The sequence below is a fragment of the Camelus dromedarius genome, chromosome 1 (assembly GCF_036321535.1).
Source record: "Camelus dromedarius isolate mCamDro1 chromosome 1, mCamDro1.pat, whole genome shotgun sequence".
Lineage (NCBI taxonomy): Eukaryota > Metazoa > Chordata > Mammalia > Artiodactyla > Camelidae > Camelus > Camelus dromedarius.
Window position 1 is genome coordinate 47,154,432 of NC_087436.1, and position 26,898 is coordinate 47,181,329.

Consider the following 26,898-nt stretch of genomic DNA (forward strand, 5'->3'; position numbering starts at 1 on the left):
TCCGGAGCGGCTGCGTGGTGGGTGGAGCATGCAACTCCCGCACTTTTCCTTTTACCCAGGTGGCCCTAAGCTTCACTTCTAAGACTCTTTTACAAGGCTCGTGGGCCTGCTCCCAATCGTCAGCCCACTCCCCAGGTGTATGATGTTCAGGGCTCTCTGTAAGCCTGGAGGAGTTCACGAACTATGGCTCCCTTCCAAACGGGGCAACGAGGAGGGAGGTGGTCACAATCAGCCTATCGGGCCAGGTAGTGAGCTCAACACCTGATACCTATCATCTCATTTGGTCCCTGAACAACCCTGCCAGCAGGTTCCAACTCTCTGCCCATTCTGCCAGGTATGCCCAGGAAACTAGTAACCCCCGAGGTTAGGGTACAGAGGTCAAGAGAGTGGAACTGAGCACTAGCACCCAAGTCTGTTCAATTCCAAAGCCCACAAACCATTTACCCCAATTATTCTGCAACAGCTACAGTTAATTTTAAATAAAACATTGAACAGACGTAGTGTCGATGGGATGTTTGTCCTTCAGTAGTTAAAATTTGTTCTGCCTTAGAAATAAAAACTGATTATGAAACATTGAGACCAATTTTGAAAACAGAATTTACACAACCAAATAGGTTGAAAGTGCAGCAATGCTTTCATTGTTCAAAGCATTTTTTAGATTACTATTTAGTACCATCAATGCCTGTTTACAGGAAAATTAGTCCCACAAAATTATAGCCACACCTTGTATTTTTGGTTAAGACTTAATTGGTTACTTAGGTTGAAATGTTAAAGGGATTAAACCAAGGTGGGACAAGACAAAAGCTTGTTTCAAGTGTGCTGAAAGTATAACTTACGAACTGAGAAAGTGTAATTAGTGCCTGTTGTAGAAGCAGTGAGTAATGTTATTAGTTCTACCCTCTCCAATGATCAGTGGTTGAGTCTCAAACGAGCTTCTAAAAGCTGACATGTTAAGAGTCAGAAAATTTACTATAGAACAGAACCGAGAGGGGAATCATTTTATATCACCAGATTTTATACCGCAGTTTCTCAGTTCCAAGATCTCGGCCGCCCACCCCCATGCTGAGCCATTTATTTCAGTCCCCACACTGGAAATATACCTGACGACTGATGTCAAGAGAAGTTAGCCAACCATATTCCCCTGAGAAACTGTTAACAGTGCATCTTGTGGATATTCAGGGCCACAGTTTTGATTTTACAAAGACACTTTCAGAAGCATTGAAAGTATTCTTCAGAGAAGGCCGTCTTGCAAAACGTAATTGAAGTCCAGGTGATGGCTATGCTCAGAGGCTCACTTTTCCAACAAGCTATTTCATCAACTGTAGTTTTCTTTTTAATCTCAAATTTTCTATTACCGGAACAAAAATATCACTAAGAAGGTAGGATGGGGACGGGGTGCAGTGGAGAAGTATCCTCTTGATCTAAAACCTAGTAGTTACTTTGAAGATGCGGTAAAAGATCCGTGGTTGCTGTGTGGAGATGAGTTTGGGGAGGGGAGGAGAGGCAGCCGTGGTGAAGTCAGGCCCACCCTCCCTCCTGAACAGGCGTAGCCAAACACAGCGGAGGCCAACCCAAGCCCCCTGGCATCCTGCTGAGGCTCAGTTTGCCAACAGCAGCAGCTGGCCCTGATTTGGAAGCAGAGGACCTGACGGATGAGACCCTTCTCCCCACGGAGCCCTGGGTGGACAGCGGAGACCTGAGCACAGGACTGAGAAAGCCGCTCCTGACTCCCGAGCTTGGAAGATGGTCTAAATTCCTCCCCAGCCCCAAACAAGGCACATGGGAGCGGCTTTCTGAAAACGATACAAGAATGTCCACAGGCCGGGTGACTTTCTGGTAGGCTGGAAACCCTCAGCCAGAAAAGACAGCTGCGACCCCCACGCTCACACCCCGGTCCCAGGCCGAGTTCTCTTTCCTGGAATTCAGTGGTCCAGAAAAAGCCCTGCCACTTCCAGGTCAAGGGCCCACGTCCTGCAGGCACTCCAGTCAGAGAATGAGAAGGAAAGGAAGCCCCGCTAAGCCGAGAGCTCATGTCAAAGGTCAAGAGCCAGCCAGAGCGTGAGCAGGGGGCTGTCAGACCACAGGGGAGCCACAGGTAATGGAAATGGTGGTGGTGCCACAGGTGCTTCCTTTTTTTCGTTAGGAAATGTTTTATAAGAATAACCTAAAAGTTTCCTAACCCAGGTCCTATATGCGGTAGAAATGTATGTGTGTATTTTCCCATGATGCTATAGTTAGATTCAAGTAAAAAAAAAAAAAATTAAGAAGCTCCCCTTCATTCATCATGAAAGGGAGGGGGGAAAAAATCTCTCAACTATCAGAACTGTGACCCAGGACACCAAACAAGGATGCCCATTTTGGGGACAGTCCTCTTTGAAAGTCTGGATTTGAGATTTTCAAATTTGCTATTTTGTATTTAATTTTATCATCAAAACCTAGTTCGAATCCTGGCTCTCTGCTACCAAATTTCTGGTGACCTTGGCCATATCCCTTCAGCTCTCTGTTAATGAAGCCACTGGACCTCAGAGTTTCTGATGTCTTTCCAGCTTCAAAATTCTATCTTGGAAGACACTTTCTCAAGCCAATGATTAAAGGAAGCTTATGTTACACTCTTTTTGTTGGCAAAGAAAAAACAGATGTTCCTTAAAAACTGTCTTCTGTGCCCTTATTATTGCTTTACTGGTAAGAAACCTGGAGTGACAGCTGCAGGCAGGCTGCACCTGAACACCTGCTCCCGCCGCTCCTTCCCCAGCATTACTGCTGGAAAAATGACAACAGGCCAAAGGCGGGGCACTGCCTCGATGACCACCCTTTACTTTCACAGCCATTGAAGCAACGATTATTTAAAATTATACGTATGTTTATTTCAATTCAAATTTTTACAGATTGAAAGACTACATTTTATTAATTTGCAGCAATGATTTCTCATGGAAAAAAAAAACCCAGACAATAATTATTCCGATTTCAGATGTGAATGAAACTTATTCTGGCAAACCCAGCACGTGGAGACATCTCCACCAACCCAGCAGCAGTGTTTTGGTGGTGAGTTGAATCAAGACATGACACCTTACGTCGCCGTGCTCAGGATGTAGGGTAAGGCTTGAAGCTGCAGGCGGTAAATGTTCTCGAAAAGGCGAGATGCTGGTGCTACCTGCGCAGCCCTTCACAGACACACCACGATGTGTCACTCACTCGTGACATTCCCGTGTGGCAATGATGGACACAGGTTCGAAAGAAATGTTTGCTCCAAGGCACCGAGGGTGTAAATAAAGCTTTTCAGAAAATACACAGAAATAGACTACAAAGGGAATTAGTTCTCAATGGAGGAATCAGCTACTACTGTTACTAGGGTAAATAATTAGTTCAGATAGATTACAATCAAAATGCATATCGAACAGATGGTGCTGTGTGAGGGAACATCTGACCAAAGAACACTCCTGTGGGCACTTGGGGAGCTGCTGGTACGTGCTTATGGGGGCTTCTTCCCGGAGCCAGAGAAGCTGAGCATCATTTGTATTTGTAATATCCTTCTCCAGTCTTCTTGCCAAACTTATTCTCTGCCACCAGCTTATTCATGGATTGGCTGGGCTGAAACAAGGGGTTCTTGGAATCCATTTCATGCCACCCTATTGAGAGGAGAGGAGAGGGCTCAGGATGAAGTTCTGGGTTTATTCTGCATCTCAGCATCCCTAGGACAAGTCTGAAGGCAGAGTTCAGGGGAGAAGGGTGCCTCCTCTGATGTGGGAGAGCCTCACGGGCCTGGAGCCACTCTGGCCCAAATGGCAGAGGCAGAAGAAAGGCTGCACATGAGCCCAGAAGTAGGTGTGCTCCCACAGGCCATGCTGCTCAAGGCTTGGCTCTACCACGGCCCTCCTGTTCAGCCAATCCCTTCCTGGAAACTGCTGATGCCAAAGATCCAGGTACACAAACAGAACCCCTTAATCTGGAGGCTGGACCTATTAGTGGCACAGTGAGATGACTTCCAGACATGTTAAAGATCTGAATTTGCTGCTACTGGTATTTTGCATCCTCATGAAATCCAAAAGTTCATGTTTCAATTAGAACCCTCCTCGCTCCTCCCAAGTACATGAGTATTCTGTGTTGAGACTTGGTAGTATGAGCTACATTCAACTTCAGTACCCCCATTTTGGTTAATAGTTTTAACCCTGTCTTCAAAGCCACTACAGTAGAATGACTGTACCTCTTTAAATGGCTGTGTACCTTGAAGGCAGTGGTTATACTAATCAGCCTATGGGACAGAATGACTGGGTACCAATGTCAATCTCCTGGCCCTGATATTGTACTACAGTCATTATATAAGAAGGAACCATCGGGGGAAATGAAGTAAAGGGGAACATGGGCCCTGTCTACGCTGTATTCGAAACTTCCTGTGAATGTATAATTATTTCAAAATGAAAAGTTTAAAAAAAAGTTGCTTTGTGAGACCAGGCAGCCACATTTTTCCTTCTGTCATTTGTTAACTTGACTCTTTAAGCTGGTGGGGCAACACTTTGGAAGGTCTACTAAGACTCTTAATAATTTGTTTTAAATAGGCATTATCATTTAATCCATAATTGAGAGAGACCACCTCAACTCAGTTAAAGACAGACTACAGAGAATTCCAACCCTTACCGTCCATGATGAACTTCGTAGTATCCAGCCCAACGTAATCGAGAAGCTCGAATGGGCCCATGGGGTAGCCAGCGCCCAGCTTCATAGCAGTGTCGATGTCCTCCTTGGACGCGTCACCTGCGGAGAAGAGGGCAGCACTAAGCCACACCGTCCTTCCCAAGGTCCTCCCTGTCACGCGTCGGTCCCTGAATCACCAGAGTTTTACATATTTGCACATTCAAAAACCATCTGGAGTCAGGATTTCTGGCTTGGATATGATTCTGTCTCAGGGGAACATGCCAAATAGGTCACAAGGTTCTCCAAGCTACCCCACAAAGTGACTGTGTGAGGTGGATTCCAGAGCGCTGCTGCCTTGCTCGCGGAGAGAGGCCCCAGCGGCCGGGGACACCGCTTACTTCCAGTGGAGCGGGATTCTCCAACTCTGGAATAATTTATTAAAATACCCTTTAAAGCGACAGCATATTTTTGATGGATAAATAGACCTTTTTATAAAAAAAAAAGAAAAGAAAAGAACTAAGCTTTATATTTTCTGTGTATTGTATGTGTATTTTTCTTTTCCAGCTTTTTTGTTTTACAAGTAATGAGTATTCCCTCTGGAATCACATGCACATAAACCCTTTGGTTAAGATGATGTTTAAACAAAGCCCAAACCTGACTTAGAACGGCCATGCAAGTTTGAAAGTGTGCTGAGTAGACTAAGACAAGAGCCTGTGTACTTTTTCTTTGGAATTTTATGGAATCCTTCAGATACTGTCCTTGGGCTACAGAGGTTTTTACAGAGAACAACCTGTCCCCTATTCTCCAAAATCAGGAATGGGAATAGCCTGTAACAAGCGGTTATCTAGAATTTTGTTCCAAAGCATAAAGAAATAGTCAATTACATCAAAGCTTGGAAAAAAAAAAAAGGAAAAAATGATAAAGTACTTGAGAGGATTTCATACTTATTATTTCAGATTTTCAGGCACAAGGAACAAGAACTACTGAAACATCCATAAAGACTATTTTTAAAAGCACACGAAGTCCTAAGTAATGCCAAAGGATTCAAGACAGTTCAAGGTGATTAGAAAGCAATCAGTTACTCCTTATGGGTGACACTATCAGTACTCCACTGGTGAGTCAGCCAGAGGATCCTGAGAACCATGATTTGAGTTTCAGGCCATAAGAGAGCAAAAGTGATCACATACGCATTAGCTTTATCAGGTGGCCTCATTCATTCATTCAACTTTAATTTATACCCGTTATGTACCAGGCACCACAGACTCAGAATGAGACAAAAACAAGACAAGCACTCAAGTGTTCATGATATAACAGGAGAATTCAGGTGAGTAAACCAAAAATGTCATCAGAACAAGTCCTCAAGAGTCACGAAGATTCACACAGCCGTGTGGGCAAAGATGGAGAGATTTACTCACACTGCCATAACTCAACCAAAACCACCACCCAGGCCCAGGTCCTGATGGTCCTGAAGAGAATCCCAAGGGAAGAGAGGGCAGGGAAGGGCATTCTGTGCAGCGGGAACAGCATGTGCAAAGGCAAGAATGAGAAAGAACACAGGAGCCGATAAGTGGATTCTGCTGAGAGGACTTCATTAGACTCCGGGGCTTCTGTGGTGTTGGGGCCAAGATGCTGGGATGACAACCCAGCGAGCACCCCTAGCTCAGCAACAGCTGCTCTGTGCCCGGCACCCTGTCCTCAGTGTCACCTCCCAGAGCCTCCCCTCCTCTCTGCACATGAACTAGCAACTGTCTGGACTCCAGGCTAGGACTCCTGCCATCCCCTAGACTATTTATCTTTCTCAGGGATTACTGGTCACAAGCTAACATGTTATCTGTTGGTTCATTCACTACAGGCTGTCTCCCTTCATTAGAATATAGGCTCCCTGAGGACAGAATCTCAAGCATAATGGTTCCAACTTACCTAAAGCCATTTAATCAAATCAATATTCAAGACAGACAATAAACCCTAGAGTCAAGACTGTCATTCCGAATTCAGAGAATCACTTGACTATTTTATTTCAAAAAATTATATGAAGACATAGCATATCATAGAAAAAAAAAATCTGAACAGTTTTACCAAGTCAGCACAATCCTAAAAATTCTATTCTGAGTAATACAAAGCAAAAGAGGCAAAAAGTAAAGACAGAAATAAAATACAGATGGGTCTGCCATGTGAGAGTTAAATGTGATATCATGTTTTAGACCAATAATTCCTAACCTTTAGAGTCAAGCACTTCACTGAGAATCTGACACCTTCTCCAGAGAAAATGTACATAGACACAAAATTCTGCATCAAACTTAGGAGGCTCATGGGACAACACCCCCCCACCCCCCAGCTAAGAACCCCTAACTCTAGACAACAAAGAAAGGTGTCCTCAGTGAACTCCCAGCTCTTCTGCATGCCTGGGAACCCGGAAACTGCCTCAACAGGCCTCTTTTGCTGGCTCATCAGCACCACCTACCGACCATTCTTGGCATTAAAAACAAACAAGAGTCACAGCAACAAGGATCAGAGCCACAGTGCAGCCACCATTCCTTTATTCAGGAGCAGCTACCTAACACCCGTCCTACACGAGCACTCTGTGGCGTATAAAGATGAGGACCCAAATATGCCACAGAAAACAGGACAGGAGGAGAATAGAGGCACATGCCATGCAGCAGGGAGGAGAGTGGCACGTGTGCCAAGGGAGAGACAAAGTGCACAGTTAGGACAACACAGGCTACGTCCAGCCTAGAGCACTGGGGCCACTCTGGCGGGACCTTGTGAGAAAGGCAGGAGAAAGGTATGCGGTGATGATGGGAGGGGTGGCGGGTGAGGAGGAAGAAGGCTCCCCGGCAATGGCACTGTGGTTGGCAGGATACAACAGAACCACTACACGTCTTGAGCAGGGGAGGGACAGCGTGGCAGGATGTCACATGGGGGCTGGGGCACAGGCTCGTGGCACTCCCATGCGGGACCACCACCCTGCCAGAGCTGACCCTGACTTGTGTTGAGTGCTGTCCGACGGGGGCAGCTGCCTGCTACCAGGCGCCAGCCCGCTCAAAGCTCTGCTCAAAGGAGAGAGTCCTGACCCTCAGGGACGAGGGTGATTGACCCCACCAATCAGGCCTTGGTTACAGGCGGGAAGATGTGAGCAACAGGAAGGATAGAAGCTGCAGGACCCTGGGGAAGGGGGCCTGACACAGGAGACACGAGGCTCTCAGCACCGCAGAGCAGTGGTGTCAGATGGCAAACGCCGCTGTATCCCCCGGACAGCTGGCAGAAGCACCACTGGGGGCCTGCGCACTCTGGAAGCTGCTCAGCTGCCTAGGAGGCCTGAGTGGACGATGCTGGTGTTGGTTCTCTGCTCTAATGCTCCACACATCCCTCTGACGAGCCTCTACCACTCAGAGCAGCATCCTGCCAACCTGTCAGCATGGAGCAATCGCCCCAGGTGTATCAACAGTGTTTGTCATGGACCCAAATTCATGTGGAAATCCCACCCCCAATGAGATGATATGAGGAGGTGGGGCCTTTGGGAGGAATTAGGACTAGACAAGTCACAAGGGTGGAGCCCCCAGATCAGAGCTCTTCTCAGAGGCACGAGAAAGCTGGTCTCCTCTCTCTGCTCTCCGTCCCGTGAAGACACAAAGAGAAGTCGGCAGTCAGTCTGCCAGAAGAAGGCTCGCACCAGAACCCGACCATGCTGGCACCCTGATGATGGACTGTAGCTTCCAGAGCTGTGAAAAATAAATTTCTGTCACTTATATGCCACCAAGTCTATACTATTATTTTGTTACGGCAACCCAAACTGACCAAGACAGTGCTGAACAGAGATGTTCTCCCCAGTGAGTTCAGAGAAGGCTGAGCTAACCAGTGTCCTCATGACACATCTGCTGCTGGCCCGTGGTCCCCGCACCTAACTGTGCGGGGCAGGACAGCATGCACCATCTCCTCACCCTCCTGGACGACAGGACAGTTGAGGAGTCCTGTCTGGAAAAGACACAAGGTAATGTCAATTCCTTTGCTGCCAGAGGGAGCCTCACTAAAGGCAGGTTAACTGGTGCAGGGACTGGGGTGATAGGGAGGAATCACAAAAGTGACAAATTAACAGACACAGCAGGCGAGAGAGGGATAATCCAAGATGGCTTCAGGTTTCACAGCAGAACAGATGCATCTCAGAGCAGACGAGTGGAGACAGGGTGGCAGGTGTGCATGTGAGCACACCCCTGTAGTACTGGCTGAATGAGGGCAGAAGCTCGAGGGGGCAGAAGGGACATGGTAAGAAGCCTGAGGGGTGACACCAGAATCCAGGCCACAGTGTGGCTCCCCGGGAAATAGCCCCCACCCAGACATGACACCCAGTGCCTGCAGAAGCAGATGCTCTGGCTCACAGGCCCTGAGAAGACCGTGGGGAAAAGGGCAAAGGAACGAGGAGTGACAGGGGGCTGAGGGCAGCACCAAGGGCAGATTAAGATCACTCCCCTGCGGGTCAGATCCCCCTCCCAGGTGTCTAGCGATGGTCAGGGTCAAAGAGACTCCATGTCTTTAGAAAGGGACCACTGCTGGAGGGAGAAAAGCAGAAGACAAGAAAATGGCTTTCAACGTACAAACTGATACATTGTGCATTTGAAAACATATCAAAGTGACAATATGTTTCACTGAGAAAAACACCATCAAGAGGTGAATCACCCACATGCTATTTCTAAAACATTACATTAAAGAAAAAAATCCCTGACTTTCAAAGTAGGACAAAACGCTTCATGCTGTCTTCGAGGTGTAATTAGGCATATTTGTTGATAGATAAACACAGAAGTGTTGGTTTGATCTTGGAGCAAAAGTGAGGCAAATGCCTCCATAAAACAGAGGAAAGTTTTAATATTTAAAGCAGATTTTGAGGAAGCAAATATGCTTTCATCTCTCTGGAAGAGCTGGTATAAATGTTTTGTTTTAAAAATGACATTCTCATACAATAATAGGAGGAGATTTTAACACCCCACTCACATAAATGGACAGATCTTCCAGACAGGAAATCAATCAGGCAACAGGGATCCTAAATGACACAGTAGAACAGTCAGATTTAATTGATATTTTCAGAATATTATATCCAGAAAACCCAGAGTATGCATTCTTTTCGAGTGCACAAGGAACATTCTCCAGAATAGATCACATACTCAGACACAAAACAAGCCTCAACAAATTTAAGATAGAAATTATTTCAAGCATCTTTTCTGACCACAATGGCAGGAAACTAGAAATCAACCACAGAAAGAGAACAAGAAAAAAATGATTAGATGGTGACTAAACAACATGTTACTAAAAACCAAAGGGTAAAAGATGGAATCAAAGAAGAAATTAAAATATACCTTAAGACACATGACAATAAAAACTCAACCACACAAAATCTATGGGATGCAGCAAAAGCAAGTTCATAGTGATACAGGCCATCCTCAAAAAACAAAAACATATCAAATAAACAACCTAGCCTACCACCTAAAAGAATCAGAAAAAGAAGAACAAACAAAAGCTAAAGTCAGCAGAAGGAAATAAATAAAGATCAGAGGGGAATTAAGTAAAACAGAGATTTAAAAAATACCAGGAAAAAACCAATCAAATCAAGAACTGGTTTTTTGAAAGGGTAAAACAAAATCGACAAGCCTCTGGCCAGGTTCACCAAGAAGAAGAGAGAGGACACAAACAAAACAAGAAATGAAAGAGGAGAAATAACAACTGATACCAAAGATACACCAAAAAAAATGAGAATAATATGAATAATTATATGCCAACAAACTGGACAACCTAGAAGAAATCGACACATTTCTAAAAACACACAGTCCACCAAAACTGAATCAAGAAGAAGTAGATAATTTGAACAGACCAATCACTAGAAGTGAAATAGAATCCATTTAAAAACAAAATAAAAGTCCAGGACCAGACGGCTTCAGTGGGGAATTCTACCAAACATACAAAGAAGAACTCGTATCGATCCTTCTCAAACTTTTCCAAAAGGCTGAAGAGGAGGAAACACTCCCATACTCATTCTATGATGCCATCATCACCCTGATACCAAAACCAGACAAAGACACTCACTACCAAAAAAAAAAAAACAAACAAAAAAAAACCCCAAACCACAGGCCAGTATCTTTGATAAATATAGACGCAAAAATTCTCAACAAAATATTAGCAAACTGAGTCCAACAACACATGAAAAAGATCATACACTATGATCAAGTTGGATTTACCCCAGGGTCACAAGGATGGTTCAACATATGCAAATGTGATACACCACATCAACAAAAGGACCAAAACTACATGATCATCTCAATAGATGCAGAAAAAGCATTTGATAAAACTCAACCTCCATTCATGATAAAAACTCTTACCAAAGTGGGTACAGAGGGAACATATCTCAACATAGCAAAAGCTATTTTTGACAAACCCACAGCCAACATAACATTCAATAGTGAAAAAGTGAAAGCCTTCCTGCTAAAATCTGGAAAAAGACAAGAAGGCCCACTCTCACCACTTCTATTCAACACAGTACTGGGAGTCCTAGCCACAGCACTCAAACAAAGAAAAGAAATAAAAGGGATCCAAACTCGAAGAAATAAAAATGTCATTATATGCCGATGACATGCTACTATACATAGAAAACCCTAAGGGCTCCACACAAAAACTACTAAAACTGATAAAAGAATTCAGCAAGGTAGCAGGATACAAGATTAATTTACAGAAATCTGTTGCATTTCTTTACACAAACAATGAAATATCAGAAAAGGAAGGTAAAGAAATAATCCCTTTTAAAATTGCCATCAAAAAACATAAAACAGTTAGGAAAAAGCCTGATCAAGGAGGTGATCATTGAGAACTATAAAACACTGATAAAGAAAACTAAAGATGATTTAAGGAAATGAAAGATATCCCATGCTCTTGGGTTGGAAGAATTAATATTGTTAAAATGGCCATACTGTCCAAAGCAATCTACAGATTAAATGCAATCCCTATCAAATTACCCAGGACATTTTTCAAAGAACTAGAACAAATAATCCAAAATTTGTATGGAATCACAAAAGGCCCAGAATTGCGTACATAATACTGAAGAAGAACAAAACTGGAGGCATAACCCTCCCAGACTTACAGACAATACCACAGAACTACAGTAATCAAAACAGCATGGTATTGGCACAAAAACAGACAGATGGATCAATGGACCAGAATAGAGAGCCCAGAAATAAACTTATACATCAATGATCAATTAACCTTCAACAAAGGAGGCAAGAATATACAATGGAGAAAAGAGTCTCTTCGTCAAGTGGTATTGGGAAAACTGGACAGCCACATGTAGATCAGTAAAGTTAGAACACTCCCTCACACCATACTCAAAAATAAACTCAAAATGGCTTAAAGACTTAAATATAAGACAAGACACTATAAACCTCCTAGAAGAAAATATAGGCAAAACATCTTCTGACATAAATCTTAGCAATGTTCTCCTAGGGCAGACTACCCAGGCAATGGAAATAAAAGCAAAAATTAACAAATGGGACCTAATTAAACTTATAAGCTTTTGCACAGCAAAGGAAACCATAAGCAAAACAAACTGAAAACCTATGTAATGGGAGAAAATATTTGCAAATGATGCAACTGACAAAGGTTTAATTTCCAGAAAATATAAACAGCTCTTACAACTCAGTAACAACAACAACAACAAAAAATCCAATCAAAAAATGGGGAGAAGACCTAAACAGACATTTCTCCAATGAAGACATACAGATGGCCAATAGGCACATGAAAAGATGCTCAACATCTCTAATGATCAGAGAAATGTAAATCAAAACTACAATGAGGTATCACCTCACACCAGTCAGAATGCCATCATTCAAAAGTCCACAAATGATAAATGCTGGAGAGGGTTTGGAGAAAAAGGAACCCTCCTACACTGTTGGTAGGAATGCGGTTTGGTGCAGCCTTTGTGGAAAACAGTATGGAAATTCCTCAAAGAACTAAAAACAGACTTACCATATGACCCAACAATCCTACTCCTGGGCATATATCCAGAGGAAACCCTAATTCAAAGAGACACCTGGACCCCAATGTTCATAGCAACACTATTTACAATAGCCAAGACAAGGAAATAACCTAAATGTCCATCGAAATATGACTGGATAAATAAGTTGTGGTTTATTTATACATTGGAATACTACTCAGCCATAAAAAGTGATAAAATAATGCCATTTGCAGCAACATGGATGGCCCTGGAGAATGTGATCCTAAGCGAAGTAAGCCAGAAAGAGAAAGAAAAATACCATGAGCTCACTCATATGTGGAATCTAAAAAAAAAAAAAAAAAAAAAGACAAATGAACTTACATATAAAACAGAAACAGACTCACATCACAGACATAGAATACAGACTTGTGGTTGCCAGGGAGGAGGGGAGTGGGAAGGGATAAACTGGGTGTTCAAGATTTGCAGATACTGACTGGTATATATAAAACAGATAAACAAGTTTGTACTATATAGTACAGGGAAATATATTCAATATCTTGTAGCAGCTTACAGTGAAAAAGAATCTGAAAATGAATATATGTATATGCATGTATACAAATGTGTTGTACACCAGGAATTGACACAACATTGTAAACTAACTAAACCTCAAAAACAAAACAAAACAAAACCCTACAATGAGGTATCACCTCACACCAGTTGGAATGGCCATCCTTAAAAAGTCATGGCCATCATTAATAAGATGGCCATCATTAGTAAGTCCACAAACAATAAATGCTGGAGAGGGTGTGGAGAAAAGGGAACCCTCCTATACTGTTGGTGGGAATGTAATTTGGTGCAACCACTATGGAAAACAGTAATGATATTCCTTAAAAAACTAAAAATAGTTATCATATGATCCAGCAATCCCACTCCTGGGCATATATCTGGTGAAAACTCCAATTTGAAAAGATACATGCACCCCATGTTCATAGGAGCACTATTTACCGAGACATGTAAGCAACCTAAATTCCATCAACAGATGACTGGATAAAGAAGATACAGTAAACATATGCAATGGAATACTACTCAGCCATAAAAAAGAATGAAATAATGCCATTTGCAGCAACATGGATGGACCTGCAGATTACTATACTAAGTAAATCAGAGAAAGACAAATAGCACATGATATCACTTATATGTGGAATCTAAAAAATGATACAAATGGACTTATTTATAAAACAGAAACAGACTCACAGACATAGAAAACAAACTTATGGTCACCAAAGGGGAAAGGGGGTGGGGGGATAAATTAGGAGTTTGGGATTAGCAGATACACACTACTATTTATATAAAATAGATAAACAACAAGGTCCTACTATATATAGCACAGGGAACTGTATTCAATAGCTTGTGATAACCTATAATGAAAAAGAATATAAAAAAGAATTTTATACACACACACACACACACACACACATATAAATAACTGAATTACTATGCTGTACACCAGAAACTAACACAACACTGCAGATCAACTATACTTCAATAAAAAGAAAATAAAAAACAAAGATGACATTCTCAGGAGCAAGCATTTGTGAATGAAGTAACTGAAAACTACATTTGCTTTTCACCCAGTTCCATCTGTTTGTCTTTGAAGCAGAGCAGACATGAGTTACCTTTCCAGCGGTATGGTAGGGAAGTTAGGCAAGAGGATATACCCAGAGATCCAGAATATACCTCTGTGTTGGCCACATGACTGCTCTGACTGGGACTGTCATGGGGCATCCTAGAGTCAGCTCAGGGGCCTCAGGGAATCCAGGGGCCCAGGAAACTCAGTGGAAAGGCACCCGACCCAGGGTCAGACTGATTCACAAAGTCAGAAAACAGAAGCCCCTTCCCTATTCCACATGGCCTGGCCCTTCTCACAGGACCTGCATGAGAACTCCCAGAGAGCCTGCCAGGGCCGAGACCTGCTGCTCCCAGCCTGGCTCAGGACAGCTACCTCGTTCATACAGCCGGACTGCTTCCATGAGGTACGGCACCAGGAGACGGTTGACAATAAACCCAGGAGTGTCCTGTCAGAGGAGAGAGACAAAAAGAAGACAAGTGAATTTTCACTGAACTTTATCTTTTGTGAAGTCACCAGATCGCTCCTTCTAACCCTGGGTTGTTACCCACATTTATCTAGCGCTACATTTTCAAAGTACCAGCACAGCCTCACTTCTATCTTACATGACAATTTATCCAGCAACTCTAGTACCCCAGAACCCTCCACTGCATGGGTCCCAAAATAAAGGCAGATCAAGCAAGGCAGAGGAGTCACTAAAAAGAGCACAGCTTTGAGAACAGGCAGATCTGGGCTCAAATTCTAACAGTCTCTGACTCTGTGTCACTCAGAAACTCAGTTTCATCATCTGTGAAATGGGAATAGTACAGTAACTTCTACCTCACAAGTTGTGAAGATAAACCAGGAAACCCATAAAATGCTGTGCATATAGCCCTCCACTTCTCTCCTTTCCCACACCCCTTTCAGGAGTCTAGAAAAAGTAACAATCCTCACAGAGGCACTACTTCCTGGCTTCAGGAGTTTCTCACGCTCCGGCAGCGGCACAGGATGGTTGAGTTGGGAACAGGTGCCGCAACAAACAAGCAGGTCTGGACAGACTAATGGCCTTTCACAGCTCACCACCCAAGGCCCTCTACCCTGGACAACCCCTGTACTGCACACTCTCTCGTCATTTCCCACCTCATTAAAATGCTTAACCACCACTCCTGCAGGCCAGGTGTGGGCTCTGGAGTCTACCTACTGCTCTCTTTTGTTGTGAAGCCGATTTCCACTAAGTAGGGGAGGCTCCTCTTTGAACATTCCCTGGTGATCCTCCTGCAGGCAGAACTCCTCACCCTGGCCCCAGGCCTCGTGTCCATTTCTAACACACACTAGGCACTCCATCAACATCCGAATTAAAGACGACCAGCCTCCTGCCCTGCTCCTACAGCTGACCTGGCTGCATGCTGGAGCTGCAGGATCTGTACCTCCGCTCCTTCTGGACACGGTGAAACCTCCCCTACCCCCTCTCCCAGGAGTACAGAGATGCACAAAAGAGCTTTATCAGTTTAACCAAGACTATGTTACTACAACAATGTTGAGTTTACAACCAGGGCAAAAATGCTTTCTAACTTCAAAAAGTTTACTGTAGAAATTCGGGATAGGGTAGGATAGTGAAATATATGAAGCATATCATATACAAGGTTAGAAATCAGAAGGCAGTCCAGGAAAAATATTTTCTCCAATTATAATATATGGGTTTTTATATAGACAATTTCATCTACATAAAGCGTTCATAGAACTCAACAAGGAAAAAGTGCTGAAACTCACAAAATATTTAAACTCACTAGTAATCAAAGAAATATTCATTAGAATGAAACAGCATGTTGCCAGTAAGATTACTGGTAGCAGGTTTTCCCCATTATAACAGCCAGTGCTGCTGAGGATGCGGAGACAGATACACTCATAACGCTGGCAGAATGGAGAGAGACACAGTCCTTTAACAGGGCAATTTAATTTTATGTAATTGTTCACCTTACATTTTTCATACACATTTATTTACTAAATATATTTTATCTCTGTACTTATCATACGCCATGAACTGTGTTGTTCGAAGTGTTTTACAAACATTAATTCATTTATTCTCATAATAACCCTGTGAGACAAATACTAATATTACCTCTATGTGAGGTAGAGGACACGGAGGCACAGAGAGGTTAAGTGCTTGCTCAAAGCAACATAGCTAATAAATGCCAGAGCCAAGATCTGAACCCAGGCAGGCTGGCTCCAGAGTCGTCTTAACCTTTCTATACCACACTCTCCTCATGAAGTCTTAGTATGACTCTGCTGCCAAAGACCATCCCTGCTTGTTCCTGCACCTCCATTTCACACCTCATTTTTCATTTACTGCGCACTGATGTCCTTTCTAACCCATGACTACCCGCTGCCACGAACAAAGCACAAGCTGATAAGAAAGTGCAACCATACCCTCTGCTTATTAATGTGATTTTTTTTTTAATCCAGATGTTTTAAAACCACAAAACTAAACAAACAAAAAAAACTGAGTGTTAAAAAATGAGACTCCTTAATACAACACTACAGTTCTGGACAGGGGAACTGGCACATGGAAGTCTGTTCTCTTTGGCTACTGGGGTCCACAGCAACAGGTGACTTTTCCAGATGATTCTTGAACAATTTGAATTTTCACAGGTTAACACAATGCTATGAGTTCAAACTTGAGAGTATTTCAGAAAGCAAAAGTATGCTATGAGAAGAACCACAATGATATTTAAGATTATGGTCAAAAAAGTAGATCATATATTTATAAAAATTTATAATGGCCACTTTGTGATAAAACTAACTGCCCCTTTAGGAAGACCTGCCAAGTCAGAAGCCAAGTCCCTAAGTTTTATGGGAACTAAAGAGGAAATGGAGAGATTGAAGATAATCAAAACAAAAGCAGGTGATAGCAACTGGGATAATTTTACAATCACTGGTATCTTAAAGGGAAAAAGGCTAGAGGCATGCTTTCCATTCAGCCATGTTTCTTACTGAAAAACAAAACAACACAAAACAACCATAACGCAACATTCCACCGAGAAACAGTTTGGTTAACGCTACCTTGGGCGGATGGGCTTTTGCCTCTGTCTCTCATTTCCCTAACCACCTGCAGTGTTCCTTCCAAAAGTGAAGCTCTAGTTTTGTTTGGGGTACGTGGGACATCAGGCCGTGCCTGACACACAGGCTTCTGGCTCCCCGAGGCCCAGCAGAAGCTTAAGCTAATGGGGTAACAAAAACCATTTATGGAAACACAGCTGCTCACCGACAGAAAAAAGCCAAGGCCCAGAGGGAAGTCTGAGTTTTCAATTTAGCTGAAGCTGTGGGCTCCATTGGGATGTCAGGCTATCCACTGCTGGCCTTGGGCAAAATTTAGGAGTCTGATTTTCCTGCTGTAGGCACAGCTTGCCCTTTACAGCCTGCAGACAGGCCTGCAGTAAAAGTGACCCATCTCCCACATCATTTCTACTATGGAAGAATTCTACCTGGACTAAGTCAGGTTCCAAGGAAAATCACCCCCTTAGCAACCTACCCATACTCTACCTTGCAAGAAACAGGATGCTTTCCCAGGGCTTTGCTGAAGTCCACCAGAGATTCAAACGTCTTCTGGCTGGTCATTGGTGTTTTAATGACCTGGAAATGCAAAGCAGAAAAGACGTATAACCAGAGAGTCAGCAAACAATATCAAAAAACAGTTCAAGGAAACACTGACCAAAAGCAAAGATAATTTTAGTTTTAAAATAGAAGGATCTCAAGCCAGAAACGAAGATGTCTACTCTAAGCACTACATCTAAGTCTGCTACTCTAAGATAGCAGACTACAGCAGAATATACAAAATCAAGGCTTAAAATATAAACATGTATGTGCGTGTGCAGGAGAGCTTTACAGGCTTTGTCACCGAGACAGACCTGGGTTCAAATCCTGGCACAGCACTGATCGACTCTGTGACCCTGGGGATATTTCTTAAAACTGAAATGGCATTGAAATCACTGTACCTACCTCAAGGGCCTGAGGTGAGAATGGGATCAGATTAAGAAGGTAAAGCATTAAGGGCAGCTCCTAGGAGGACTGAAGTGCCCAGTAAATGCTGACTTTTATTCGTGCAGAGTATAATGACCGCCCTTAAAGTACTCTGCATAGAGTCCCACCTTCTCTCAGTCTATAGATGAGAAGAGCCCCCAGGCACATTGAGCGATATGCCAAGTCGCAGGGTCCCGTGGACTCTGAGCCGAGTGCTCCCCCCAGTACTCCACCCTCTCCCACACAGGTGCCCCAAAGCCCAGCGGCTCCCTTTGCCTCAGGACAGGCTCATCTCAGAGGAAGGCTTTCACTTCCAGCTAACAGGGGCCCCCAGCCGGGGCGTGCCGCCTGCCAGGCACTGGGGCAGGCTCCGGGCCACCCTCCTGACTTTTGTGTGAGGGGCAGCACAGGAGTGCGAGTGCTGCCCCGCTCACAGTGGGCCACTGGGATCCACAGGAACTGGCACCAAGCCGCATACCTGGCAGCCAGCCCTCAGGAGAGAATTCACCTTGTCAGGAGTGAGACTTCTGCAAGTGGAGAGAAACCCAAGTGACTTTAAACTTAAAATATCTAGATTTATAATTTAAATGCTAGTTAAGGGACTTCAACAAGAGTTAAAGCAAACAGGCTTGGCTTCTACATGAGACCCTTTACATGAGCTTAGGCAGGTCAAATCAGCTCTCGGTGCCTCACCTCTCTTCTGTGAGACAGAGGTGATGATAGTTGACAAGTCCTCCCTCTTGTAAGAGGGCTGCGGGGCCTAATGAGCTAGTGTCTGTGCAGGATGAAAGGTGCTACGTAAATGGAGAGAATCATTATCATTCGTGTTTTAATGTCGTCACAGCTTGGCAAGTGGTGGAATGTTATGGCACTAAGGGAAGTAAGTGAGTGGAAACAGAAAAAAGAACCAGGAGGATGGGGACAAGGCATCAGATGAGCTGGGCCAGAAACTGCTCTGCAGGGGTCACAAATCAAACTGCAACCTGAGAATTATTCCTAAGGTGGTGTAAAAGTCTCCTTCAGAACCATATAGACTGAGCTAGGGAACAGGCTGCTAATTACAGAGTTTTAAAAATCATCTGTTGGCTTAAAGGAGTCAGCAGTAAAGGTTTTTTAATAGGAGGGAAGAATATTTATTCAGTCATTCAACAAATACCAAGTACTACAGACATTCTGTTCTAATACAGAGCCTGAAAAAATACACATATACGTGTATATAAATGAGAACAATCCCAAGTGGAGCCCATCAAATCATGATTACTTTGGTGCTTACCACCAGTGACACAGACACAAATGCTCAAGTTAAAGAATAAAAATTGTATAAAGAAGAGCACTTTTAGAAAACATTTTCTAGAAATGGTAACATTTGCCAAGCATTAACTGTCAACAATCAATGTGCCACACTTCCAAAGACACAGATGGACATTATCAGATAAATGCAGTTGAAAACTGTATTGAAGTTTGAAGTTAACCTATAAAATGTGTCTTTATTTTCAAAACCCATATGTACATGATATAGTAACCAAAAAGGTAATTAGTCCCTCAGTCCTGAAATGTTGGAAATTCCATTCCACTTCCTTGCTCTTTCCTGCATAAGGATAAGTGCTGTTTCTTCTATTTCCTGTGGGAGGTGGAGGAAATGAGGGGATGGGGGAAAGAGGCCTGGAGGGGAAAAAGATCCCCCACAGTCTCCCAGGGAGCCCCAGCCAGTCTGGAGGTGTGCTGGCTCCACATCCCCCACACTTTGCACGGCAATAATTCCTCAATCTGAGAACAAATGCCACTTTAATAGCGGCTGCTCCTCAGACCCTGTAATTAGCCCCCCTTTAAAAGGCAAGTTGCCACATTTCAGGTGCAAACTGTCTATAGTGACTCCATCTCCCTCGTACCCAACTCTATGAGCAAGCAAGCAGAAGAGGCCCAAGCAAGATCACTGGTGCTCCTCCCTGGCCACTTCCCACCACCTCCTGGGTTTGTGGTCACAAGGTTCAAGGCTACCAGGAGAGCTTTAAAAGCTCTGATCACAACACATGGGAGATGTGCCTCCTCTGTTACCTGGGGCTGAATTCACCACAGTAACAGTGGACAGGGTATCACAGTGATTCCTGTGGGAAACTAGGCTGATAAAATTCCACATCCAGCCTTGACAAACCGACCTCAATGAGACAATATGAACACGGTGGCTCTCCCTTTGTGGTCTCATCAAGCCAGTGGTCTCTAGTGCTGCCTTCCCAATCTGACGCCTCTCTCTGCACTGCCCATCAGCTACGGCGCAAACAAGTGACATTCCACAAGTTAGCAGCCCTCCTAGTCATCGTCGGTCAGAACACAGGGCTGCGAGGAAACAAAGCACAGTGACCTTCCTGGGTATCAGGCACTGTTTCTTCCTTTGGCTCTGAAAGGACACTCTGGCCAGAGAAACACAAGCACAAGGACAACCCTCCACCCTCCCAATAAAGTCCACCCAGTGCAATTCCTGGTGGCAGGGCAGCTGCGACTCAGAGAAGCAGGACTGAGAGCTCGCAGAGCAAGCACACATGCACAACAGACACCCACTGACCTCCACAAGTTTCATCAAGGGCACTGGGTTGAAGAAATGGAGCCCGCCGAATCGGTCCTGTCTGGTGGTGGCATTGGCTAGGCTTGTGATCTGCAAAGAGGAAGTGTTGCTGGCAAAGATTGTGTGTCTGTGGAGAGAAAGATGGTGGAGGATTGAAATGAGTCCCCTCTTTGAAAACAGTCGTGACTCCTCGGGTGCAATGCACGAGGTGACTGCTTACTGCCCAGATCCGCCATCCTGACCCTAGAGGAAGTCAGGGAAAAGACACGACTTCACACAAGAGGCTGAAATCAAGTGACCTGTTTCATTTAAATTTTGAAATTTGAAATTAAGTAATTTGAAATGTTCCAAAAGCCTATTTAGTCTTTACCAATCCTTCTTTAATTTTAGGGAGCAGGATTTCTGTTAGCTACTTGTATTATTTAACTCTCATGGTATGCAAGATAAAAACAAGGTAAAACATCAGTCACAAGATGAAATTCTAAGTGAACAAAGACTAAGGAAAAACAGGATGCATCACAGACACTCAAAATAAACAAAAAACTGAAGAAACACCTGGATCCTCAATGAGAAACATATGATAGAAACATGAACTACAATCTTTTCCCCTCAAGTGAAAAGCTTTACTTTGCCATTGAATGGGAATAAAAATGAAAATTGAAGAAAATCAACATAGTCCAAAAGAAGTCCAAAAGGTTACACTGGCAGATGTGGGGAAGAAAGGATACGTGTATATAATGATAACTGTAGTTCAAGGTATTCTGCTTATAAACTCTCCTTAAAAAGCATCTTCTCCTGTGTATATAAAATAGTAAATGATTAATTTAAAAATCCATACTGACTTTAACCAAATTTGCTTTTTAAGACATTAGCAAAGTGGGGTGCCAAAGGCATGGCAGGCAAATCTTTAATCAGAGACTTCTCTGCTTCCCTCATGGATGAATATACACAGACTGGCACAGCGCCAATTACAACCACGAGGGCCCGGTCACAGCGCAGGAAGGGGACTGGTCCCTTATAACCAGACTGGAGGTTCCTGCTTACCCAAAAGGCAATACTACAATCTGCCTGGAATCGCAGGAGAGGCAAGAGGGAAGGGAGAAGAAACTAGTCACTGGGAAAGAGGAGAAGAATGAGGTGAAAGGAGCCCTGTGGCTGGGTGGCGGGTGCACAGAGGCTGAGGGGAGACCCCTCGTGTGCTCGGCCCAGGAGAGCACTTCACTTTCACGGCACAAGAACACCAACTTTTCTCAAACAGCTTCCAAGTTGGTCAATTTAAAGGCCAGGTAGAGGGTCTTCTCCTTTAAAAAAAAAAAAAAAAAAAAAGACCTTTTTTAAGGTTTAGAATTCTAGTTTTCAAAGTTTCTTGCTTTCTGGTCTAGACGAAATACTGTAAGCCAGCCTGCATCACAGAAGGCAAGGAGACCCTTGCGGTAACCAGGAGTGGGCCGACACGAGTGTTGCCTAGCCACCCGCCCTCAACCATAGCCGCAGGGCCACGGTGACGCAAGGCTGGGCCGGCAGGGGCTCCACACCCTGCTTAAAAAGGGGGTACTTCAGAGATGAGGGTTATACTTATAGTGTGGTGCCTTCTTATAGGGCACCTGAAGGGCAACTCATCTGCAAAAAGGACAAACAAAGGGACACTGACTGGAGAACACGTTTCATCAGTGAAGTTACAGTTGGCCCTCAGGATCCGTGGGTTCTGCCAACCAGGATCAAACATATTTGGGGAAAAAAATCCAAAAAGTACTAAAAAGCAAAACTTGAAATCTCTGTGCGATTTATAGTATTTACGTTGCAGTAGGTATCATGAGTACTCTAGAGATGGCTTAAAGTATACAGAAGGATCTGTGTAGGTTATATGCAAATACTACCCCATTCTGTATTAGAGGATTGCACGTCCTCAGGTTTGGAACCAACCCCTGCAGATACAAATGGAAGACTACATCAGGGCCCAGTGCTGAGTGTCTGCAACCCAGAACACTCCCAGCACACATTTTACCAGAAGGAGAAAGATGTCTCTTCCCAGCAGAGCTCTGCCTCTACCTCTCCCAGTCGGTCAGGCTGGCTCTGACCCTAACAGCATCTCACGCTGCCTTCCTTCAACACAAACACAACGTATATACGTATTAAACACACACGGCTGTCTTTACCTTCCATCAAAAAGCACACTCTCACATTTTCCTTGAAACACTTGACTCTCTAGGACCATCTTTTGTTTTTCTTTTCTGACATTCAGGTACCAAAAAAAATTACTTTCCTCTCAAATGTACCAACAGAAAATCGGCAGCACAAGCATGATGGTCCATTTCAATGCCCCCAGGCCCCCAGTGAACACTAGAGCGGGTGGTGGGGACTGCAGTGGGAGGGAGTCCATGCTTTGTCAAAAGGGGAGAACCAGGACTCAGCTGGGGCAGGCTGGAGGCCTTGGCAAAGCTCTTCATCTGCACTTCTAACGCTGCAGCTTAGGGAAGTCACGTTCTTACAGGATGCAATCATTTCATCAGGGTTTCCAACTGGAACTTAAATCACTAGACCATATTTTCATCTCCCAGTATAGGATCTAACTGCAAAACTTGGCAGTAAAGTATCTCAGTCAAACTGTTTAAAAAAACACACACACACAACTGGGGAGGGTATAGCTTAATGGTAGAGTGTGGTGTGCTTACCATGCACGAGGTCATAGGTTCAATCCCCAGTACCTCCATTAAAAAATAAATAAATCTAACCCCCCTCAAAAAAAAAAAAACCTACACAATTTAGCAAACATCAAATAATGGTGGTAATCTAAAATGAAAGTAAGAGTGTGGAGACAGATGGCTGTGACCAGAAGTAAAGTCACACCTACGGTGCGCCCTTTCACACATCACATCTGTCTTATGACACGAACTTAGGTGAAAGAGCCTAGCATAGTGTCTGCCATACAGCAGGCTCTCAGGAACTGTGAGCTGAATTACAGCGGCTTCCTGACAACCCTGTGCATTAGGTGCCGCTATCCCTAATTCGCAGGTAGGGAAACTAGTTGTAGAGTTGGAACCAGGAAGGTCTTGGCAATTATTTCCCCCTAACCCCTCAACTCAAATTACAGATGATAAAACTGAAGGCCAGAGAGGGTTCATGACTGTAGAGGGTCAGAGGGGGAAGTGGTGAGGGCCCAGCACCAGGCCGCCTGATTTTCCCCCAACAGTCCTCCCATTACTCGACACTGACATAAGAAAGCAGTCAGACCTGTCACTGTCACGAGGGAGAATGATCAACATTTCAATAAAGGCCAAACTGCTTGATAATACTCCCTTTCCTGGGGTGGGTACTTTTCCATCCTAGAGGGCTTCCTGCTAACTTGGAAGCCAACACCCCTACCTGGAGAGTCTTCTGTTTCTGTCAGATGGTGCCACAGCCCTTAAATGCCAGTGTAAAGCATATGAGTGTGCTGATCAGCAAAGTAACATACAGGTGACAGAAGGACAGGGCAGGGCCTCTCTGGCCACAAGGCCATATAGCTCTGAGGGCTGAAATCTAATAGGCCGGTATGCAAGCGTCTCTCCTTAGCCACTGCTCACTGGTGGCTGCCTAAGAATTACCATTGTCATAAAACATATTCTGACTTCCAGTTCCAACCAAGAAGGGTAAAGTGTGGCTAAGCAAGCCACAAGGAGAGCATAAGTGACTCAGTCAGGTGTCTCAATCGCAGGAGCCACACATAAATCCACAGTAGCATGTGAGCATAGCCTAGTAATACTGCACAGATAGTCCTGAACCTGGGCGCCCCTGTGTCTGACCTACGTGGTGCTGGCTCTCCTTTCCCACCCTCTGCCAAGAAGCCGAGTTAAGAACTCAGTGGTCCTTAAACGCTCCCAAGAGTGTTTTGATTTAACCCACTGAAGGCTCAAAGCCAGAGAGCCCTGGGAAACTGTGTAGATAGAGGCATTCCCTTCAACTACACCATTCTGTTGGTTCCACTCAAAAGAGGGGGCACATCAAATTGCCCTGAGGTTGCTCAGCAACATTTAAGGACATGGCCAAGTGCCTTCATCCTCTGGCCCGGGAGGGTCCATGACCCAGATGCTGCAAGAGATCAAGGTCTGGCCCTGCATGGACCCTCTGTTTTACATGGGAAATTCTACCCTTGTTTGGGGACAAGGACCAGATCAGGGCAGCCCAAGCTTTGGGGAGCAAATTGGAATAGAAGATAGAGAACAAAGAAAACAGTGTTGGTTCTTCTGGAAACAGCTGTGGGTAACAAAAAGAGAAGTCTTAGTACCGGGCGCCAGGGAGGAAGCCCTCAGACCCAACAAGATCTCCCAAGGGTTACGTACTCGGCGGCAAACTTGTCCAGCCTCTTGAAAAGCTCGCTCTTCACCTTCAGATTCTCCATGATGGCCTCCACCACCAGGTCTGTGCTGTGGACCACAGACGCTGCGTCTGTGCTGGTCGAGATGCTGCTCAGGGTTTTCTCCACGAACTCATCGCCCGCCTAATGCAGTGAAGGAAGGAGAAGGGAACAGTCACTGGGCTCACTGGAGAATGGTGTGTGATTTGCTGCTAAAGTGAGAGGAAAGAGGAGGGTGAGACCTGGCCAACACACCTCAGACACAACTTGACAGTGCCCTAAAAATCTGAGAAATACAACTCCCTACGTTTCTGCTTAGAGTGGACATCTCAACGTACTTTGGGACACCAGGGCAAGAATCAGCCCGTGAGCAATCCCAGCTGGTAGTCAACACACTGTCCTGTGTCAGTCATAACCTTCCAAGCTCTTGGCTGGCTCTGCTCCAGTTACTAAGTTGCTTGTTCACAACACCTGTGTCGGCCTGCTCTGCCTGTCCCTAGTGAACAGACTGCCGTGTACTCTTCATGACAGGCTTCCATGAAGCCTGGAATTTGACCTTTCAGAAAGGGTAAAAGCTTAGCTCAGCCCCAACCATGAGTCTGAGAGGCGGTGCTGACTATCCCCCTCTAACAGGAGGCAGGGAAGAGCTGAGTAAGGGCATCGAGGAGGGTAAGAAAGTTGAACTTGGCAGTCACCCATCAAATAATAATCGCCCAACATGTATCGGCAACTGGTCGTTCAAAAACATACCAGCCACAGCCTCTGCTCTCAAAGAGCTTGCGGTCCTATCTTTTCCTCATTTGTGCCTCCAGGTTTCCACAAATAGACTTCAGCTAGGGCAGAAACAGGCAGTGCCCCATCAGCTGCCATTTTATTACAAGATGTAACTTGCCCATGGGGATTCAAATGGTCACACTCAGCAAAGGTATCCAAAATTATCAAGGAATTAACAATTGTAAGAGCTGCTCAACAGAAACATAATGCAAGACAGGAGGTAATTTTAAATTTCCTTCTGGCTGCATTTTAACAAGTAAAAAAAAAAAAATCAGGTAAAATTAATTTCATTTAACCCCAATATATCTGAGATATTATCATTTCAACACATAATCAATATCTTTAAATATCAAGATACTTTGTGTTGTTTTTCTATTCAGTCTTTGAAATCCGGTGTCTGTCTCACACTTACACAGTACATCTTGATTTGGACTAGCCAAATGTCAAGTGCACAATAGCCACCTGGAGCTAGTGGCTACTGCACTGGTCACACAGATGCCATCTTTTTACCCTCAGGGACCAAAAGCCTCGGCCCAAGGGGGACAACCTGCCGAAGTCTGCAAAGTAAACAAGTGAAAGTGCAGCTTACCTGGGTTCAGGCTCGCCCTGTCCCTGACTCCCACCTCCCTCACCCCTCATCACAGCAGCCCTGTATCCGGTCCCTCTATCATTAAGGACATGGAGGACAGGAGAAGAAGGTCTTAATCTGCTGTCATACTGCTTCAACTTCTTCAGGGAGAGAGTAACATTACCTCCTCCCCTGCCCTTCTGATATTTTAAAAGGTGACTATACGTTAAGAAAATGCAAGTCCCAAAATGACAGTGAGATACCACTTCATATCTCCTATGATGGCTATTATGAAAAAAATATAATAACAAGTGTTGGCCAGGTGGTGGAGAAACTGGAACCTTCATTCACTGCTTGTAGGAATGTAAAATGGTGCAGCCATTATGGAAAACAGTTCAGCGGTCCCTCAAAAAACTAAACATAGGATTGCCATATGACCCAGTGA

At 44.3% G+C, this 26,898-nt stretch overlaps 1 protein-coding gene across 1 annotated transcript in view; it reads right to left on the reverse strand.

Moving 5' to 3' along the window:
- Positions 1–2,839: 2,839 nt before the first annotated feature.
- The window catches only part of HADH (hydroxyacyl-CoA dehydrogenase), a 45,868-nt gene continuing 21,809 nt past the window's right edge, over positions 2,840–26,898 (reverse strand). The window contains exons 3-8 of the mRNA XM_031468089.2: positions 25,098–25,255; positions 20,779–20,905; positions 17,742–17,831; positions 14,598–14,670; positions 4,633–4,749; positions 2,840–3,626 (exon numbers count right to left, since the gene is read on the reverse strand). Of these exons, the coding sequence (XP_031323949.1) occupies positions 3,508–3,626; positions 4,633–4,749; positions 14,598–14,670; positions 17,742–17,831; positions 20,779–20,905; positions 25,098–25,255 (684 nt within the window). The 3' untranslated portion in view covers positions 2,840–3,507. The remainder of the gene's footprint in view (positions 3,627–4,632; positions 4,750–14,597; positions 14,671–17,741; positions 17,832–20,778; positions 20,906–25,097; positions 25,256–26,898) is intronic.